The 20,673-nt window shown below is 41.3% G+C and overlaps 1 protein-coding gene, 1 non-coding gene and 1 pseudogene across 14 annotated transcripts in view; 1 reads left to right on the top strand and 2 right to left on the bottom strand.

Annotated features, from left to right (window-relative positions):
* Ppp6r2 (protein phosphatase 6 regulatory subunit 2) overlaps positions 1-20,673 on the bottom strand; it is a 97,491-nt gene that overhangs the window by 55,042 nt on the left and 21,776 nt on the right. For 3 of the 13 annotated variants that reach the window (XM_046443583.2, XM_046443590.2, XM_046443589.2), the window contains exon 2: positions 10,087-10,173. The exons of 1 other annotated variant lie outside the window; for it this stretch is intronic. In XM_046443583.2, the coding sequence (XP_046299539.1) occupies positions 10,087-10,092 (6 nt within the window). In that variant the 5' untranslated portion in view covers positions 10,093-10,173. Of the gene's footprint in view, positions 1-10,079; positions 10,174-20,673 lie in introns of those variants that run through there. 9 more of the 13 variants (XM_046443592.2, XM_046443585.2, XM_046443582.2 and 6 more) reach the window with 5 other exon arrangements.
* On the bottom strand, positions 4,803-4,877 carry LOC124092179 (small nucleolar RNA SNORD62). The gene has a single exon (XR_006851544.1). It is a non-coding gene; the product is annotated as a small nucleolar RNA SNORD62 (small nucleolar RNA).
* Positions 18,551-20,673, top strand: part of LOC124092127 (small ribosomal subunit protein eS27-like) — a 16,557-nt pseudogene continuing 14,434 nt past the window's right edge.

Below are 20,673 nucleotides of genomic sequence, written 5' to 3'. Positions count from 1 at the left end.
TGCAGCCGACTTCAGGGTCAGAGGAACTGGTAAACTGGTTCCAGAGCATTCTCTCAGATAGCACCTCTTCACCAAATGTCCTCATACCCAGCAATTGCATCCTACCCTCTACAGAGACACTTACAAGAGAGAAGGCTATCCTTTACTTCCCTGGATGACACAGAGGCCACTTGACACATCTTTAGAACAAGAGCTGGCTCCTGCCCTGGCTGGTCTAGGAGGATCCCTCCCCTCCAACAGTCCCTGGGGACTACCAGCACCTTCTGCACTCTTACCCAAGCCAAGCGAAAGGAACTTGAGGTTCCACTTCTTTATTCACTTTGTCAGGTGGCAGAACCATCAGACAGAAGGTAGATTTCAAACAGAAATGTTGCCCACATGACCCTATTGTTCCAAGAAAGAGCCCATCAAAACAGAACATTCTGTAATGGAGACTGTCGTTAAGAGAAAATTGGAGTCTAGTACCATATGACCTGTCAGGCCACAAAAGGACTCTTATTTTTTTCTTTAAAGACTTATAGTCAAAGTCCTGGTTTTGTATGTGACCTAAGACCAGGAACTGGTAAACTGAAAAATGTGAGGGCTACATAACCCCTCCCTCCTGTTTTCTCAGAATCTCCACCACAGAGCCGTGGTGAGGTCTGACTGAACAGAACTCTATTCCAAGGGCTGGAACAGCTCCCTGCACACTCCACTCTCAATGACCCTCAGCACAAAGAAGTGACAGCGAAGGGGCCCCCCCGCACACACTGAGGTCGGTCTTGGTGGCGCCACAGCAGTGCTGATTGCTCACCTCTCTTCCCAGCCCCACCCTCAGGGCATCAGGCTGGCAGCTGTTGTGAGCTGCCCCACAGTCCCAACTCCGCAGAACCCAAGATCTGCTTTCTGCCCCAGAGAGCAAGCTAGGCAATACTCTACTAGGTTAAATGTGAGGATTCCACCTGGTCCGACAGAAAAAGCAGCATGAGCCTGTGGGGACGAGTATCTGTGCTCAGAGGGCAAACACAACACGTCTATTCTGGGCACAGACTACTGGGGAAAAAATACCCCCCCAAAAAACAAACCCCTTATTTTAAAAAGGGGGTAAACAGGTGAACAAAAACCCAAAGTCAGAGGTAAAAAGAATAGCCACAAATATAAAGGTAAATTAAAATAATCGTGAAAGGATACTTTACCTAAGTCTACGTTAATGAATTCAAAGAAGTCCTAAGCCATCTGCAGTTGTGGAAGCACAGCCACCTTAGCCCTGTGCACAAGCGGCTCCGGCCTCTCTTGCCTCAGGCTGCATGGCTCAGAGGGATCTGCTGGGGAAGGAGTGCATGCCTGTCCCCAGAACAGACAGCTCCTTTAGGAGTTTTGACCCAGTCTTCCCTTCTCTGGGTCAAAACTCCAGGCCTGACACATAGTTAGCATCTTTTATGGATTTGCTGACTAAACAAATAAATCAATTTTTTCTCAAACCCCACAGTGCACGAGCAAGCCAGACAGACTCTGCCAGGGGTGCTTCCAGGCAGGGTGGGAAATTCCACTGGTCCCCAGCATTTACTCTCTCTGTCTTCAACAGCAACACCTTTCTTAAACCTACGTTTTCCACCTTTCTTGCAGCCATCTGTAGTTATGTGACCAAACTCTAGTCAATGACATGTGAGAGGAAGGAACTAGAACCCAAGTTCTCACTTGGCATGAGAGCTCCTGTGGTTCTTGTGACCCTTCTGTCCCTGAGAGACCAAGAGGCAGAGCAGCTACTCTGGATCCACAGATTGAGGAAGGGTGACTACCAGACCAATCTTTGTGAGAAAGAAAGGCCCCACTCAAGCCAGTGGTCTCCGGGATCTCTTTATAGCAGCTTAGTCTGTACCTTAATATAATCCAAACAACCTTCCTAACTTTTTCACCTGTGAACTAATATTTTTCAAAAAGTTCTAAGAGTCATTCAACAAGCCTGGCATATAAGTGCTCAACAAGTACAACAAGGTGCCACATAATGACATCTCAGTCAATGACAGACAGCATGTATAACCTGGCCTCATAAGATCATATCACCTAGTGATGTTGCAGCCATCTTAATTGTATAAGGGCATTCCACACTGTTTGCACACAATGAAATCACCAGGTGATGCATTTATCAGAATATATCCCAAAGCAAGCTGACTAACTCAATTTACTGAAAGAAGAAAGGAGGGATATGATGTCACTGACGTCTACTGTAAACTCAACAGTGTTCATTGCCTCCGCTTTTAAAATTAATACTTGCCCCTCATTTCCCAGTGACAGAGAAACAAAATCCCTGTATGGCTATGTATCTTAAGCACAGCAAAGATGATGAGATATGAAAAATGACAAACCCTAAAACAGTGTGGCCTGGGAAGAGAGAGTGAGGAGGAAGGCAACACATTGATAATAATATTGAAACTTTCCCAATACCTCCTTTCTCAGTGCTGAGACAATGCCTAGAAGCAAAGCAAACATCCCCCAGTGGCAAGACCATCTCTGGGGAGGAGATATCCATCAAGCCTAGATTGGCAGTCTCTCAGAGGACGCCAAATAGATCCTTCTCAAAATAAATCCTTTCCCGGGATGGGGTTGTGGCTCAGTGATAGAGTGCTCGCCTAGCATGTGCAAGGTGCTGGGTTCGATCCTCAGCACCACATAAAAATAAATAAATAAAATAAAGGTATTGTGCCCAATTACAATCAATCAATGTGTGTGTGTGTGTGTGTCACACACAAATAAATAAATCCTTTCCCAGTGACAGTACAATGGGACCCTGGAGGGAAAGAGATACATACTGAACACTGACCCCAGGCCCTCCATTAGACACACTCTGTCAATAATCAAGTCACCTCTCAGTGTAACCATATAAGCACAGACTCCCCCTTTGGCCAGGAGCTCATTTTCCACCGGAAAGTGGGTGCCTCCTTGGTGCTCTCATGAGGCAGATGGACAGAACGGACGGGAAGACTCCCTCAAGTCCTTAGGTCAATTTTGTTGCTAAAGAAAGGCTCTGCTGATCCCTGAAGTTTGCATCTGGTTCAGTCCTTTTGTGCTAACAGATGAGCTGAGAAGGTTGTGTACTATTTATTCTCCTTCTCAAGGAAGGGGGCTCAAGGAACTCAGAACAAGAAGCTAAGAAACAAAACACAACTGGGCAGCAGCCAGGAGGTCCTTCCTGAGCACCAAAACAGAAGCAAACTCCTTTCCTAGGGTTGGATGTGATTCTTTGGTCTTCAGTTGTATGTTTGGGAAATGTAGGTAACTCATAAAATTAATTGATTAAATGAAATTTTAAAAAAAATGAAATCAGCCAGGCCCGGTGGCCCATGCCTGTAATCTCAAGAGACTCGGGAGGCTGAGACAGGAGGATCACAAGTTCAAAGCCAGCCTCAACAATGGTGAGGTGCTTAGCAACTGAGACCCTGTCTCTAAATAAAATACAAAATTAAAGCTGGGGATATGGCTCAGGGTCAAGTGCCCCTGAGTTCAATCCCTGGTACAAAAAAAAAAAAAAAGAAGAAATTCATTTTTTTTCCAAAACAGAATGAGATTTCCAAAGGAACTCATGATGAAAGAGCATGTATTCCAGAACCACAGGCAAAAACCAATACACTGAGCAAACCTACCAATATCAAGATGCTTTTCCTTCCCAGTGCTGGGACTCAGACACGGGCCTTCCATATCAAAGGCAGGCAAGCACTCTTCCACTGAGTGACGTCCCCAACCCTAATGTTCATTTGTATTTACTAACATATTTGTTGTTAACCCTTTCTTGAATCTCAGTTCTTCACCTGGGCTATTGTTTGGTGGGGGGAGTGGCAAAAGGACAGCCAGTGAAGGTAATAAATAATCGGGCCCAATCAGAATATAGGGGCTTATTCAAGAGGAAAGAAAATAAAATGCCAATCTCTCCAAAGCCCTTCTCCCTCCTCTTCCATCTGCTGCCAAGGCTGTGTTTCAGGGAAGCGTCCCTCCCTGCAGGGCTGTGGGATCGTCACTGGAGCACCTCCTGGGTGGCTCCTTTCCTGCCCATCTGGCAGATGTGGAGAGGCACCCCTGGAAGGCTGCTTCCCCACCTTTTGACCACTAGTCATTTAGACAAGATAAAGGGGGAAGGAAGGTGTGAGAACCAAGGAAATCTAAAACCTGTAAAAGGGGTAGGACACCCCCACTTCCTCAGACACCCAGCTCTGAGGCCCCTTCTCTTCAGAGAAGTCCACCTCTGTTCCACCTTTAAATAGAAGCTGCTTTCTATGCTTGCCTCGCTGTTTCTTGGGTGTTCAACCTTCAACATCTGGGGAAATGGAACTTGCCCTGATTCTCATCAGTGGCATCAGTTTTCTGCCTAAGACCCACCCTTTGGAATCATATTTAGTAAAGGGCTATGTTTTAGTCCATTCCTGCCAAGTAGCACAGACAGGGAGATTTATGAGCAACACATGTGTTTCCCATCATTCTGGAGGCTGGGAAGTCTAAGATCCAGGCATCACTGGACAGATGTCTGCTAAGGGCTTCTTCCTCACAGAGGAGCCTCCTTGGTGCTCTCATGAGGCAGATGGACAGAAAGGACGGGCAGACTCCCTCAAGTCCTTAGGTCAGCTGCAGCTCTCATCCACCAGAGTAAAGCCCGTGTGAATTAATCCCCTCCCACAGAACCCGCCTCTTAACACCACTGCACCAGGGATCAGGTGCCGACCTGGTTTTGAGGGACACACACTTAACCACAGCTGGGTGTTAGTAACAAATTCAATTTCTGTTTTCCTTAAAATGTCTTTATTTCATCCTAATTCTTCTTTTCTTTGCCTTGGTGTCTGTCATGGTCCTCTTCACTTTTCTGCTACTGAGGCCATAGGGGAGGTTCAGAAGAAGTCATGTCACTGAGACTCGCCCGTATTCGTGAAAGACAGTTTTGCCTGGTAGGAAGTGAAGGTCAGCCGTTGTTGCTCTCAGCATGAAGACTTCAGCCCACTGGCTTTCCCACTGTTGCACTTAACATGCTACAATGTGGGTCTGAAGTGCTCCCCAAAGGCTCATGTGCGAAAGACTCTGTCACCAGCCTTTGGCACTACTGGAAGGTGACAACCTTTAGGAGGTAATACCCAATGGAAGGAAGTTAGGTCACTGACGTGGTGCCCTTGGAGAGGACACTGGGACCCAAGCCCCTTCCTTTCTCTTTCTCCTTATATCCAGTCACCACATGCTCTCTTGCACGATATCTTGTCTCCCCACAGGCTCCAAAACAATGTGGGCAACAGTACAGGAACTGCAACCTCAGAAACAAAGAGCCAAAATAATCTTTCCTCCTTTTGTTTTATCTCAGATATCTTGTCACAAGCAATAAAAACTAACACAAACCGTCCTCTTAACTATGGCTCAAATTAAGTTAATCTGTCTTCTTCCTCTGGTTTAAGATCCCTTTCTGTCTTTGGTGCTTTGATGTTTTATTCTGTTTTGACTAGCTTTAATTTTTTTATTTATTCATTCTCCTTATGATTCATCATTCGTTTTCTTGAATCTGAAGACTTGTTGTTTTCACCAATTGTAGAAAATCTTTAGCTTTTATCTTCTCAAATAATAAATCTGACTGTTCTCTCTTCTCCTTTTAGAACACCAAAAAAATTTACATTAGATATTCTCCCTCCATGCTCCATGCCATGGAACCTCTATTCTGTATTTTTAAATTTTTTTTAGTTGTAGATGGACATAATACCTTTATTTTATTGATTTATTTTTTTGCAGTGCTGAGGATGGAACCCAGTGCCCCACACGTGCTAAGCGAGAGCTCCACCACTGAGCCACACCGCCAACCCCTCTCCTGTGTTTTTTGCTATGTTCTCTGCTTCATTCAGTGTGATTCCTGTGACCGGTTTTCTGGTTCACTGTTCTTCTCTTTGCTGCGTGTAATTTGTTGTTAACCCTACACATTTAATTCTTTTTGACATGGGCTTTTGCTACATTGCTCAGGCTGGCTTCAAACTCCTGGGCTGAAACAACCCTCTGCTATAGTCTGCCACCGCCACGCCCAGCTCTTCTGATACCTGAAGCCCAGAGGGGCTGTTTCTGCTGGTTCTAACCGATGGTGCCTTTTTTCCTGGTGTGCCTTGTCATTTTTGTCTGTGTACTACTAATCAATGTCCTGAAAAAAATTATCAGGGATTAAGTGCCAACCTGATTTTGAGGGACACACACTTAACCACAGCTGGGTTAATGAATCTTAGGATGAAGATAACTTTCTCCATCTCCTGCAGGATGCCTGAAGGCATTATCAAGCCAAAACACCATAAATTCAAGCTTGATTTTCCTGAACCACCACAAAGTATAAATCCAGGCTCAAAATCCTAATAAAAGCTAATCCATAACAGACAGATTTACCCCTTTTCTTTTTTCCTTCTAAGTGCAGGAAAAGATAGCCAACTGGGAACAGGGACTGGAGTGAGGGCACAGGCCTCAGTGTATGCTAACCCCAAGGATATGGCCCTCCAGAGTTCCAGCGAGTGTAGGGAGGTCTGCTGGAGGCTTTCCACCTTGAGAGGCCACAGAGCCTAACTACTCTTCTTGCCCTATAAATCCTCTAAAAATCAAAAGCTCCACTTTGTCCAGATGAGCAGATGCCCTCAGAGCACCGGCAGATTCTATCCTATGGAGCTGTCTACCAGCTCTTACATTCTGGTAGACGTTTTGAATAATCTTTATTATATTAAATAATATTTCTCAGCTCCTACATTTTGATTTAGAAGTTCCTTTAATATGTTCAGTTCTTAGATTGTTTTTTGTTGTTGTTGTTATTGTTGTAGGTGGACACAATGCCTTTATTTTTATTTATTTATTTTTATGGGGTGTTCAGGATCGAACCCAGTGCCTCACCGGCACTAGGCAAGCACTCTATCACTGAGCCACAACCTCAGCCTTTTTAGATTTTTTTTTTAATATTTATTTTTCAGTTTTTGGTGGACACAACATCTTTATTTTGTTTTTATGTGGTGCTGAGGATCGAACCCAGCGCTCAGCGCATGCCAGGCAAGCGCGTTACTGCATGAGCCACATCCCCAGCCCATTAGATTATTTTTTAATCCAACCATTTAAATTGTTTTCCATAGGCTGGGGGAAAAAACTATATTCTCTCATCAATTTCAGGAATTATACTACTCTCTAGTAGCTTCTATTCATACTGGTATTTGTTGTCAGCTTAGTTGGTATTCCCTTTTTTTTATTTTTTATTAGTTATTGATGGACCCTTATTTATTTGTTTGTTTATATATGGTGCTAATAACTGAACCCAGTGCCTCACACATGCTAGGCAAGTACTCTACCAATCCCAGCCCCCGGAAGGATTTTTTTTAAATATTTATTTAGTTGTAGATGAACACAGTATCTTTATGTATTTTTTTTTTTTTTATGCAGTCGTGAGGATTGAACCCAGTGCCTCCTACATGCGAGGCAAGCACTCTTACCACTGTGCTACAGCCTCAGCCCCTGGTATTCCCTTTTAGATAATCTAACTTTTACCTCTAGCTTAATATCTTCTTTTTATCTTTGGTGTTATATAATTTCAATGTATGGGTATGAAGTTTTGGGTTTTTTAAAATTTTTTTATTTTTTTAAATTACTTGGGACATATCATGCTTCATAAATCTATGGATTTGTGTCTTTTATTAGTTGTTTTTAAAGTTTGAAGTTATTAACACTTAAATAATGCCTCTCTCTCTTTTTTTTTCTTTTTTTTTTTTGGTGGTGCTATGGATTAATCCCAGGGCCATGGTCATGGCCATATGCATGTGAGGCAAACATTCTATCAACTGAGCTATATCCCCAGCCCCTTCCCATATGTTTTTAATCTGGAATTCCAACTTCATTTTACATCATCTTTCTTTCTTTTTCTTTTTGTACTGGGATTGAACCCAGGGGTACTTAACTACTGAGCTACATTACCAGCCATTTTTATTTTTTATTTTGAGACACGGTCTAAGTTCCTCAGGGCCTTGCCAAGGTACTGAGACTGGCCTTGAACTCACAATCCTCCTACCTCAGCCTCCTGAGTCGCTGGGATTTACAGGTGTGTGCCAGTTACATCTTTTTATTCTAATGTCTATTTCCTCTCAATGTCACTGTTCACCTCCCATCTCTCAGTGCTGCACTCTGGATAATTTTTTCAGTTTATGTTCTTTTTACTAATTCAATCTTCATCTGTGTTTAATCTGTTTAGTTTACATTTTGTCTTTCATTTCTACTTTTCTATAAGTTCTGATTGGGTCATTTTAACACTTCACTTTTGTTACTGATTTTTATTCTAGTTTGCATTTACTCAAACATTTCAAACATAGTTATTATTTATACTGCATTTGATCATTCAATGTCTGTAGGCCATGGGACATCTAATTATGTTCTCTTCCTCATAATGAAGTGAGAGAGAGACAGAATGTGTGCATGTGAGTGTGTGTTCTGACTGTAAGCTCAAGTGTACTTAATTTTAATCTGTAGAAATTCTAAGGATCTAGGGCTGGGGTTGTGGCTCAGTGGTGCAGTGCTTGCCTAGCATGTGTGAGGCACTGGGTTCAAGTCTCAGCACCACATATAAATAAATAAAGTCCATTGACAATTAAAATAATTTTTTTTTTAAATTCTAAGGATCTACACCAAGCAACTTAGAGAGATCCTATCTCTAAATAAAATTTAAAAAGGGCTGGGGATGTGGCTCAGTGATTGAGCGTCAATGGTACAAAAAAGCAGATCTTGTTTGGATCCAATTAGAACGGTCATCTGGAAAAAAATTATTTGTTATTAGGAAAATAAGAATATAGACAGATACTCGAAGAAATTAAGGAATTATTATGTTCTCTAATTTGCAATAATAACATGGTAGTTTTATTTTCAAAGATAAAAATTGTCCTTATCTGCTAGGGAGAAGTATTCACGATAAAACAACATTATTTCTGGGATTTGTTTTTAAAATACTTCACCAGAAAACACGAACTAAAAATATATGAAAGAAGGAAGACAGAAAGAAAGAAAAAGATATCACTGTTAAAACTGGAGGAAGAATACATAGATACATAAAAATACAGAAACATAATTAGTATTTTTAAAGTTCCTATAAAAACCAAACAAAAGAAATACTTAATGTTGTGCCAATAACTCAGATATATTAGTATTACCATCTTCTGAAACAGGTAATTGTTTTTATACCTGACATTTCCTAATTGAAATTACTAACTAAATAACTCAGAATTAACTTTTCAGCACTGTATACAGTTTTTGTTTTGTGTTTTTGGTGGTGCTGGGGATTGAACCCAGGTCCTTGTGAATGTAAGCCAATCATGCTACCAACTGAGCTATACAGTTTTTAAAATAAGGAAATGTTTCTATAATGTTGACTTTAGGCCTGTTTATTCTGATTTTGAACCAATGGTTTAAATATCAAATATATCAAATATACACACACACATACACACACACACACACACATATAAAATGTTTGGATCCTTTTTATGTCCTCAACTTCTAGGAACATAACATCTTGACAAATTCTGTTTAAGATACATCTTGACAAATTCTGTTCAATGTAAGTTGAAGGAAGAATGGTACCCATGTCCCTGAATAGCATAGTTTGAGAAATGAGTGACCCTGGAAAAGAGCAAGGCTCCTCCTTAGCTGGCAGCTGCCCTGGTAGCCTGGCCTTCTGCAGCCTCCCACTGCAGCCTCCTCCCCACCCAGAATGTCCTCACCAGGAGCTCTTCCATCCCTTTCTTCTGGTCATGACCTCCAAATCTCGTTCTGCAGCCCTGGATTATTCTAGGGAGCTTTTCTCCCAAGCCTTATCCCTCTCTCCTTCCCTCAACATGACTATTTCTTTGATGCCCACTCAGGACAGAGTCACCTCTGCTCTCTCACCCAGGCATCCCATCCAGAAAGGGGGTCAGCACTTTCCTAAGTCCCAAGAATATTTCCTTTTCTTTTTCTTATTTGTTTTTCTTATTTGTTTGCAGTGCTAAGAGGGGAACCTGGGACCCTGTGCCTGATAGGCAAGGGCTCTACCACTGAGCTATACTCTCAGCTCCCCATCACCACCAGTGGATATTTCCAGACACCTTGTACCTTCATTCAAAACCTCTGGTTTTGATACATTTGCTTCTGGCCAAGATGGAATAACAGGAAACAGATTTATCTTCCCATCTGCAACAACTGAAAAACAGAAAAAGGATACAGTGCATGAAGAAATGGTCCTTAAGACATTGGACATCAGACAATGAAGGATAGTGATCCCTCTAAAAAGGTGAACAATTAAGAGAAGCCCTGTCATTGCCCGGCTCTCTGGTGGAAAAAGAGGCTCAGCCACGACAGGAGAAGAACAGATGAAGCCCAAGGTGATAGAGCACAGGAGGGGCAGAGCTGCAGAGAAGCTGGCACTCTGGAGACCCTCAAAACTTTCACTGAGAACTGAGCAGTGCACATGGTGAAGAGGGTTCCCAGCCAGGGAAGCATCACCCAAGAACTCGTAGGGAGCCATCCTCAAAGCCCATACAGGCCAAGGATGGTTCCTCTTCCTGCCAGTCTCCTAACACACAGGACACTGGACATAGTTCTCAGAAGACCTTTGCCTTGGTGGTAGGGTAAAACTGACCCTAGATAAAACATTGCTTTTGCTCCACTGAACAAAGTTTAAAAGTAAGACCTACCAGAATGAAACCATTTCAAGTAATTTAGCTTCATCTCAAAACAAAGGTCAAGAACATTTATAAGAATACAAAAATGCCCAACACCCAAGATAAAATTTATAATGTCTGGGTATCCAATCAAAATTTACCAGTACACAGGAGCAGGAAAACACAAAGCACAGTGAGGAGAAAGTCAAACAAAATCAACTCAGCACTGACACAGATGAATGAATAGACACGAATTTCAACAGCTGTCACAATGGCTAGTCCCTCCTCAGAGCTCTCTTGAAATTCTGCTCATGTTTCTTTTAGAAAATTACCACACTGCAATAATCTCGTTTTTATATTTTTATTTTAGTTGTGAAAGCTTAAAGAATTTAAAGTTACTGAGAAAAGCACAAGTACCCATGTATCAAAACAAAACAAAACAAAAACAAAATCCATGTACTGAGGTTTAATATTAACATTTGGTGATATGTGTCCTACTTAAAAATGAAACATTTCTAATATTGAGGAACTCAGCAATTCATTTGACCTTCTTCTTCCTCAGAGATAATTACTATCTGTAGCCTCCATAACTTAATTTTTTTACTAAAGCTCAACTTCATTTATATTTTATTTTTTCATTTTGCAGAGCTGGGGATGAAATATAATGAGACCACATTTCAAAAAATACAGTTCTGAAATTTGGGTATCTTATATTTCAGGTTTTCATACTTGGGATGCTCAATCTATATACTCAATTAATCTCCAAGTGCTTTACAAAATCAATCTATGGGGCTAGGGTTGTGGCTCAGTGGTAGAACACTTGCCTCATACAAGTGAGGCCCTGGGTTCAATCCTCAGCACTGCATAAATAAACAAATAAATAAGTGTGTCCATCTACAACTAAAAAAAAATAAGACCCACAATTAACCTATGCTCCCATCTGTTTGTAGTGTTCACCTTCTATAGCCTGCCTACCCTTGGTGTTGTCAGAATTTTTTATTCTTGTTCTTTGATAAGTGTGAAGTGGAATTCTTGTCTTAATGTGCATTTGTGTTATCACTGAGGCTGAGTATTTTCCAAGATTTTATTGGTCATTTTGGCTTCTCCTGTGAATTATTCCTCATATCTTTGCCTATTTTGCTACTGGGCAAACTCTTCCTGCCTAAGAGTCCTTTATGTAGCCTAGTTATCAGTTCTCTGTGGATTATACACATGGTAATTTTCTTCTCCCACGCTGTGGCTCAGGGTTTTTTGTTTTTGTGTGTGTGTGGTGGAGATGAATCCAATGCTTTGGGCATGCTAAGCATGTACTCTACCACTGGCCCATACCTCCAGCCCACTAGTGGTGTTTTTTTTGGGGGGGGTGGATTGAACCCAGGGCCCGCTGTTACACTCCAGCTATGGCTTGTCTTTTAATCCACTTTTGATGTAGAGAATTGTTTATCGTAGTAAATTATCATTTGTTTTTCCTTTATAGTTTGCCATATTTTTACAAAATTCTTCCTCCTATTTTGAGATGACAAAGATATTCTGTACTTCTATCTAAAATTTAATTTTCATATTTACATCTTTTTCCCCTTTTTTATAGAGCTTTAATTTTACACATAGTAGTTGGGTTCATCCCACAAACATACACATGCATGGAAATCCATTTCAGTTTATAATCCCCTTTTCCCTCCCCTCTCCCCTTCTCCTTCCGCTACTTGACTAAACTTCTTTTTGCTGGGCTATGAATTTGTATTTGATTGGTTCTTTCCGTCATTCTATCCTCCCTCCCCTTTTCCTTTATTTTACTCTTGCTTCCACATGAGGGAAAACATTGGGCTGGTTCTGAGTTTGGCTTACTTCACTTAGCATGACATTCTCCGTTTCCATCATATTTCCATCTTAAATTCAGTGAATGAGATAAAGATCTGACTTTGTCGCCCAAATGAAGGTGAAAGCCCAGTCCATTTTGCTCCTCACTGATACGCACTACACGTCTGTCACAGATGGCGTTCCCACTTACACAGGGTCCTGTTCCTAGCTGCCTCCTCAGCTGACCTCACAGCAGGCTCTGAGCGTCTGTTACGGCAGCCCTCCCATTCTGTTTTCCTTTCCACATTATCCTGGTTAGTCGTCATACCTCACTTTTATAAGTGAATTTTAGGTTCAGCCCCACAAATTCCATGGAAGAACCTGTGAGGAACATGATTAGAACTGTGGTGAATTGAGAGATTCAACGTGCGGAACTAGCAGAAACAGCAGTGTCACCGCAGTAGACTTCTGCCTTCGCTCAAGTGTTACTTTGTCTTTTGTAACCTTTTCCATAAAGCTCTTGCACTTGGCTTTGTTCCACAGGCTCCTGTTACAAACTGGCTCTCCCCTCAACCCCTCCTGACAGTCCTGGGGACTGAACCCAGGGGCCCTTTACCACTGAACTACATCCTCAGACCTTTTTATTTTTATTTTGAGACACAGTTTCGCTAAACTGCCCAGGCTGGCCTTGAATTTGTGATCCACCTGCCAGCTTCCAGGGTGGCTGGGAGTAGCTGAGATTATAGGCATGTGTCACTGTGCCCAGCACAAACTTGATCTTTTTAAAATCACATTTTTGTGATTGAGCAACTTTGCTAAACTCTCTCATTAGTGTAAAGCCTTCCAGGTTTTCTAGGTAGCAATCTGGGGCAATAAGACAGCTTTGTATAAATCTGGCTTCTTTTTCTTTTAAATTATCTAGCCAACCTCTACTGTAAAACTGAACAGAAGCAGTAAGAGTAGATACTCTTATTTTTAAAGGAAATGCATCTCAGCACCACTAAGAGCTGGAGATACAGCTCAGTGTTAGGGTACCTGCCTGGTGTGCACAAGGCCCAGGATTCAATCTCCAGTTCCTGGGGGAAAACTGTTTTTCACCACTAAACTCTATAATCATGATATTAAGGAAACTATCTGTAACTACTAGTTTTAGAAGAGTTTTATACTGAGTACTGAAATCTTTTTTCTCTTTAGATACACATGACAGTACAGTGTATTTTGACATATCTGAGTGTTGAAATTCACTGAGTCACTTTTCTTTATTTAATTGTAGTGAATAAAATCAACAGATGTGCCAATACTAAGCAATCCTTGCTTTCCTTAAAGACATCCACTTGGTCAGGATGTAATTAGTCAGTTGGTTGTTTTTTCCTGTATTTATGTTGTAGGTTTACTTATCTTCCTCAGAATTTATTTGGTCCTTGAGTTTCATCTTTATAAATTCTCAACCATTAATCATTTTGTATACTATATCTCCCATATTTTTTCTTCCCGCCCTGTTGCTTCCAGGAACACCAATATATATCTTAGGTCTTTTTTTTTTTTTTTGGAGGGGGGGGTTACTGGGGATGAGCCCAGGTATACTGCACCACCGAGGCACATCCCAGCCCTTTTAATTTTTTTTTAAACATTTCCAATGTGTATTTTATTTTATTTTAGATGTTGATGGATCTTTATTTTATTCACTTATTTATATGTGGTGCTGAGAATCAAACCCAGTGCCTCATACATGCTAGGCAAGTTCTCTACCACTTGGCCACAACCCCAGCCCTCCTTTTAATTTTTTATTTTGAGACAAAGTCTTGCTAAATTGCTGAGGCTGGCCTTGAACTTGTGATCCTCTTGTCTTAGCCTTCTGACATGCTGGGATTACAGGCATGAGCCACTGTGCCAATGGGCTCCCTGGCTCTTTTAAACTTTATTTTGAGACAGGGTCTTGATAAGTTCCCCAAGCTGGTCTTGAATTTGTGATGCTTCTGCCTCAGCCTCCTCAGAAAAACTGGTAGCATGTGCCACTCACTGTGCCTGGCTTTTTTTCATTCTTTTTTATTTATTTTTTACTTATATAAAATATTTACGTGGTTCCAAAGTTAAAATGACAAAAAAGGATTCCCAGCACGGGAGACTCTTCCCTGTACGGAGTGCTGGGGCTATGTGTGGAACAAGATTAGCTAGAGAGCCTACAGTTCTGGGAGATGTTAGTGTTCTAACCTAACTGAACACTCTCAGGCATTTGGTTGAGACTACAGGGCCATGCTGTGCTCTGAGTTTCTCCATGATGGACTGTTAGAGTCTGTAAACAAGTCAGGATGGCGCCTGGCAAATGTTAGAGTCTGTAAACAAGTCTGGATGGCGCCTAGCATTTTGCCAGAGGGAGTGGTTTGTGAAGTAACGCCAGCGAGCCATTAAGTGTGGAAATTCCTTATTGGTTGACTGATGTATCTAGTTTATGTTAATTAGATAAGCTGTGTGGAATGTATAAATACCCCTCCTGTCCTACAATAAACGGCTCCTACTCCTGCTGTATCAATCTACACAAGTTGTTCGTGTCTCCCCCCCGGGTTATTTTGCCCAGCCAGCCGGGCTGCGGCAATGGACAGAACAGCAGTCCTGCCACCCCACTGTGTAAAGCAGTTTGCCGTAAGTTGCTCCATTTTGAGTTTAAGTGCTGAAGTGGAATGACTCCATGCCTTGTTGGTACAAGTAAACCACCACCTGCCAGGCACAACCATAAAGCACAAAGTGATAAGTTAATCATGCTAATAAGAAAAATTACCTATAAACTTACTGAATTAATCAGAAGCACATGGATGCACGGGCATATTAAACTAATATAAGAAAATCTGGCCCTTGAGCTCACTGAATACAGCAGACCACCAAATAATGCATTCCCTTCACTAATACCCATAAAAGAAAGGACATGGTGGCACAATGACCGTGTCACCTGGTCACTCCTCATAAGCCTTGCCCAGGAAAATCATCACAAGGACGAACTTCTGAATTTCTTTTTAATATTTATTCTTAAGTTTTAGGTGGACACAATATCTTTATTTTGCATTTATGTGGTGCTGAGGATAGAACTCAGTGCCTCGTGCGTGCTAGGCGAGCGCTCTACCATTGAGCCACAACCCCAACCCCAGGAACTTCTGAATTTCTGTCCTCAGGTTTTAGCAGAGTGCAGTTCCTCCTGACCATGAGACCACAAACAGCCCTCTGCAAGCTGACACTAAAGCTGCCATCCTCTGGACCCTGGCCTAGAATAAGTTCCTGCACTCTGACAGCTCTGTACACTGACAAGTTCTTTGGCTGTTTTTTTTTTTTTAAATTTTTTTTTATTTTTCAGTTTTCAGTGGACACAACATCTTTATTTTATTTTTATGTGGTGCTGAGGATCGAACCCAGTGCCCCGCGCATGCCATGCGAGCGTGTTACCGCTTGAGCCACATCCACAGCCCATGGCTGGTTCTTAATCTTATCTGACCACCTATGGTCACTCTTTGGCCCATATCTGCTCTCTGCCCTTGCTCTCAGTTCAGCCTTCTGAACCCCTGTGGCTACCTAAACCGTTCCCTAGACTTTCTGTAACCTGTGTACATAATTGTGTGAAGGATGGTATGTGATTTAAGTGTTGTTGATACTAGAAATTAAGATTGGAATTGGGGCTGGGGATGTGGCTCAAAGAGTAGCGTGCTCGCCTGGCATGCGTGTGGCCCGGGTTCGATCCTCAGTACCACACACAAAGATGTTGTGTCCGCCGAAAACTAAAAAATAAATATTAAAATTCTCTCTCTCAAAAAAAAAAAAAAAGATTGGAATAAAAGAACCTGTGATTGTCTGGTGATTCACAAGTACTCGTTGAACTGCCACTGATAAAACTGGTGTAGTCTATGAATTGTTATTTAATAAATTCTACATTGTGGAAAAACACAAACGTGTTTGGTCTGTTAATGACAGAGCATGGTTGCTACAACTACCAAGAACAAAGGCATGGCCTATGGCTCAGTCCAAAACCAACACAGATTCACCCAAACAAGGAATAAATCTAAGCCTGAAAGGACAAAAAAGATCTTCCAATAATTTATTTGTTCACCAGAATGGAACTCAAGACAAGATACTGCTGGGGGCAGTGCTGCACACCTGTAACTTCAGCTAGGGGAAAGGCTGAGGCAGAAAGCCTCAAAGTTCAAGGCCAACTTGGGCAACTTAGCAAGATCTTGTTTCAAAATAAAACACAAGGGCTGGGGTTGTGGCTCAGAGGTAGAGCACTCCTCTAGCACATGTGAGGCCCTGAGTTCGATCCTCAGCACCACATAAAAATAAATAAAATAAAGGCCAAATAAATAAATAAAACACAAAAACAAAAAACAAACAAAGGCTGGGGTGTAGTTTAGTTGAAGAACACCCCTGGGTTCAATCGAAAGAAAGAAAGAAAGAAAGAAAGAAAGAAAGAAAGAAAGAAAGAAAGAAAGAAAGAAAGAAAACCCAGAGCTTAAGACATCTCAGGATGGTACAATTAACAGAAATGGATTTTGTGGCTTTTTTTTTTTTTTTTTTTTTTTGCAGTGCTGGGATCAAACCCAGAGCCTTGCACACACAATGCAAGCACTCTACCACTAAGTTACACCCCCTAAAAATGGATTTTTTTTCCTGTGTACTGGAGATTGAACTGAGGGAGGTCACTTCACTACTAAGCTGCATTTCCTACATTATTTATTTATTTATTTATTTATTTTGAAGCAGGGTCTCACTAAATTGCTGAGGCTGGCTTTCTTTGGTCTTGTGATCCTCCTGCTTCAGCCTCCAAAGTCACTAGAATTACATGTGCAACCCCATGCAACTTAGAAATGGGTTTTAAAGCAACTATAAAATCAAGAATTTAAAGGAAAAGATGGCCAGAATGAATGAAAAGATAGAGAATCTCACCAGAGAAACAGAACTACTAAAGAAAAAAAATGCTATTCTAAAACTAAACAGTATAGTAGCTGAAATCAAAATATATACTAGATAGACTCTATCAAAATATGGATATTAAGCCAAGCATGATGGCTGCCTTGGGAGGCTGAGGCAGAATGATCACAAACTCAACATCAGTCTGGGCAATTTAGTGAGACGAGACCCTGTCTAAAATAAAAAGGGTTAGGGGTATGGCTAAGTGGCAGAGGCTTTTAAAATCTGAGCAGAGCCAGGCATGGTGGTGTACATCTGCAATCCCAGCCACTTGGAAGGCTGAGGTAGGGGTATCACAAGTTCAAGGCCAGCCTCAGAAACAGTGAGACCCTATCTCAAAATGAAAAATAAAAAGGGATGGGGATGTTGTTCAGTGGTGAAGGTCCCTGGGTTCAAGCCCCAGTTTTAAAAAAAAAAAAAGAGCAGAGCCTGGGTGACTGTGGGACAACATGAAGTAGTTTCCAAACCCACAACTGAAAAACCAGGAGGATGAGAGAGAACACAGATCACAGCATGAAGAGACCACAGCCACATTTCATGAAAGAACCCTGAACACAGAAATCTCACGCCACCTCTCTCAGTAGACCCTGCTCCCTTCCTCTCAGCACAGATTCAGATTAAGTACCCTTTATTTAAAACAGGCTTGGGGGGCTGGGGCTGTGGCTCAAGTGGTAGCGCGCTCGCCTGGCATGCGTGCGGCCCAGGTTCGAGCCTCAGCATCACATACATACAAAGATGTTGTGACCGCCAAATACTAAAAAATAAATATTAAAAAAAAATAAATAAAAATTTTTAAAAATTGGGACCAGAATTGTTTCAGATTTCAGAATTTTTCAGATTTTGTAACATTTGCATAGACTTTACTGGTTAAACACCCCTAATATGAAAGTCTGTAATCCAAAATACTCCAATTCTGAAACACTCAAAAAGATTTCAGGGTCTTAGAGTCAGAGAAGTACGGTTAGAGAAAACGCTATATAGGTCTGCAGAAGTCTCCAAGGGGGAGGAGCAAGAAGAAATGGAAGATACAGTGACCAGTCCAGAGAAGATAAAGGGGAAAAGTTAAAAGCAAGGTATCCTCAGTGGGACAAAAACGTCTGAATGTTCATATTTTTAAAGGAGATTACTGCATAAAGGGCAAAACTATTTTGATTTGGGGGGTTAGACCAAAGATGAAGAACATGCAATTACCTACTGCAGCCCCAGGTAAGACATCATTCCCACTCCACAGGAACTTTATCAACAGGAAACCATCCCTTGTTGCTAACAAGCTGACCAGCATGAATTTTCTAATTCTATTATTTCTCCTTAATATCACTTATCCTCTTTTTGTTTCCTTCCATTCACTAAGTCATTTGAGACTGACAGCTTTTCAGGGAGTGACAGTGTGTACTATTAATGTAAAGGAATATACCTACATAGGGGTTCTGGGCTGGGGATAAAGCTCAGTGGGTGGAGTGCTTGCCTAGTATACACAAGGTCCTGGGTTCAATCTCCCAGGGAGGGAGGGAGGGAGGGAAGGAAGGAAGGAAGGAAGGAAGGAAGGAAGGAAGGAAGATTATAGAGGTTCTGATTGGTTTAACAGTGAGCTAATGAAGAGGACATGTCAGAGCAACATAAGGAATCTATTTGAAAATATTTGTATATACTCCCCCTAACTCCTGGTATGGAACTGGTTCCAACTAGTAACAAGCCAATTTTACAACTTTAATGTTTTGGCCTTCCTTACTTCATCTTAATTGTGATTACTCTTATTTAATGTTGTATTAATTTATTCTGTATTTTCCTTTTGGATTTTGTCAACCAGAAATTTAAGATCATAAACTGGAAGAAAGGTCACATAATTCAATCACAAATAGATGGAGCTCTAAAAGACTTGTTTAACTGCTCTTGAACTTGAATGGCCTTAAACTTGTTTCAGCTTTAACAACAAGATTTTATTTGGGCAACATTTGCCCATTTTGGTATAACTTGGGTGACCTCAGTGCTGAACAATGGCTGTTGAAGCTAGTATTCTTACTTAGTTCTGTAGTACTAAGAAGTACCTTTTATTATTGAAGATGTGAGGTTTGACTGCTGAGTTGATTTTTATTTTTTGCCATTTTTATAAATACAACAGTTTAGCACATGTGTACACACACACACACACCCCACAGTTTCATATTTCAGAGCCTTCCTGTAACTACATTTTCCCCCCATACTGGTGATTGAACTCATGAGGGTGCTTTACTAATGAGCTACATCCCAAGTCCTTTTTGGTTTTTATTTGAGACAGGGTCTTAACTAAAGTACTAAGGCTGGCCTTATACCTGTGATCCTCCTGTCTCTTGAGTAGCTGGGATTACAGGCATGCCCCGAAGCACCTGAAATCTTTTTAAAACTAAAAGTAATATGCATTTTCATATTGTTTCCAACCTTTGTTTCACAAAAGAGCACACCACAAATTATATTCTGGTACCTTACTTTTTTCAGACATCCTCCTTTCCCTTCTTGAAGTAACTTTTTCCTTCTTGAAGTAACATTTTCACTGATTTTAAATATACTAAAGGAAAGTACACACAAAATAACCCTTCCATGAAACTGCCATCCAGTTCAGGAACAGAATTTCAGCAGCAGCTAGAAGTGCCTCTCATACTCTCTAAAGGTGGTAACAATTTCTTCCCCCTATCAAAAAGGCTTACATTGGGCTGGGGTTGTGGCTCAGTGGCAAAGCACTTGCCTAGCATGTGTAAGGCACTGGGTTCGATTCTCAGAACAGCATATAAATAAATGAATAAAACAAATGTTCACCAACATCTAAAAATATATTTAAAAAAAAAAAAGGCTCATGTTACCTTTGCACTGCTATTACCCAGTGTATGCTTTCCCCATGGTTTTATTTACCACTTCCACAGTGAAGACATACAGCATGGGTTTTTACTAGTATTTTCCTGATAAATAATTCTACAGTGAATAGCCTTTTACAAAAGCTGTTTTCTATTTTTGGCAGCAAATCTTTGAGACAGATACCTAGATGTAGGGTTCTGAGGCAAAGGGCAGGTGCATATATAAATTTGCAAGACATAAACAATTCCTCCCCCATTGGAATTGCACCATTTTGCATTCCTGCTGGCAAAAAGACAGCTCTTCTTTCCCCACAGCCCTGTGAACACAAAATATGGTTAAACTTTTGGATTTTGGCCAACATGTAGCCATCCCAGTTTGCCAAACACTGAGGGGTTTCCTGGGACACAAGAACTTCAGTGCTAAAATTAGGAAAATCCTGGGCAAATCAGGGCAGTTGGTCACCCTACCA

This window comes from Marmota monax, unplaced genomic scaffold, assembly GCF_021218885.2.
Source record: "Marmota monax isolate L192 unplaced genomic scaffold, Marmota_monax_Labrador192_F-V1.1 WCK01_AAM20220418_F8-fsc00234, whole genome shotgun sequence".
Classification (NCBI taxonomy): domain Eukaryota; kingdom Metazoa; phylum Chordata; class Mammalia; order Rodentia; family Sciuridae; genus Marmota; species Marmota monax.
Note: the sequence above shows the minus strand (reverse complement) of the source record. Positions and strands in the feature narration are given on the sequence as shown.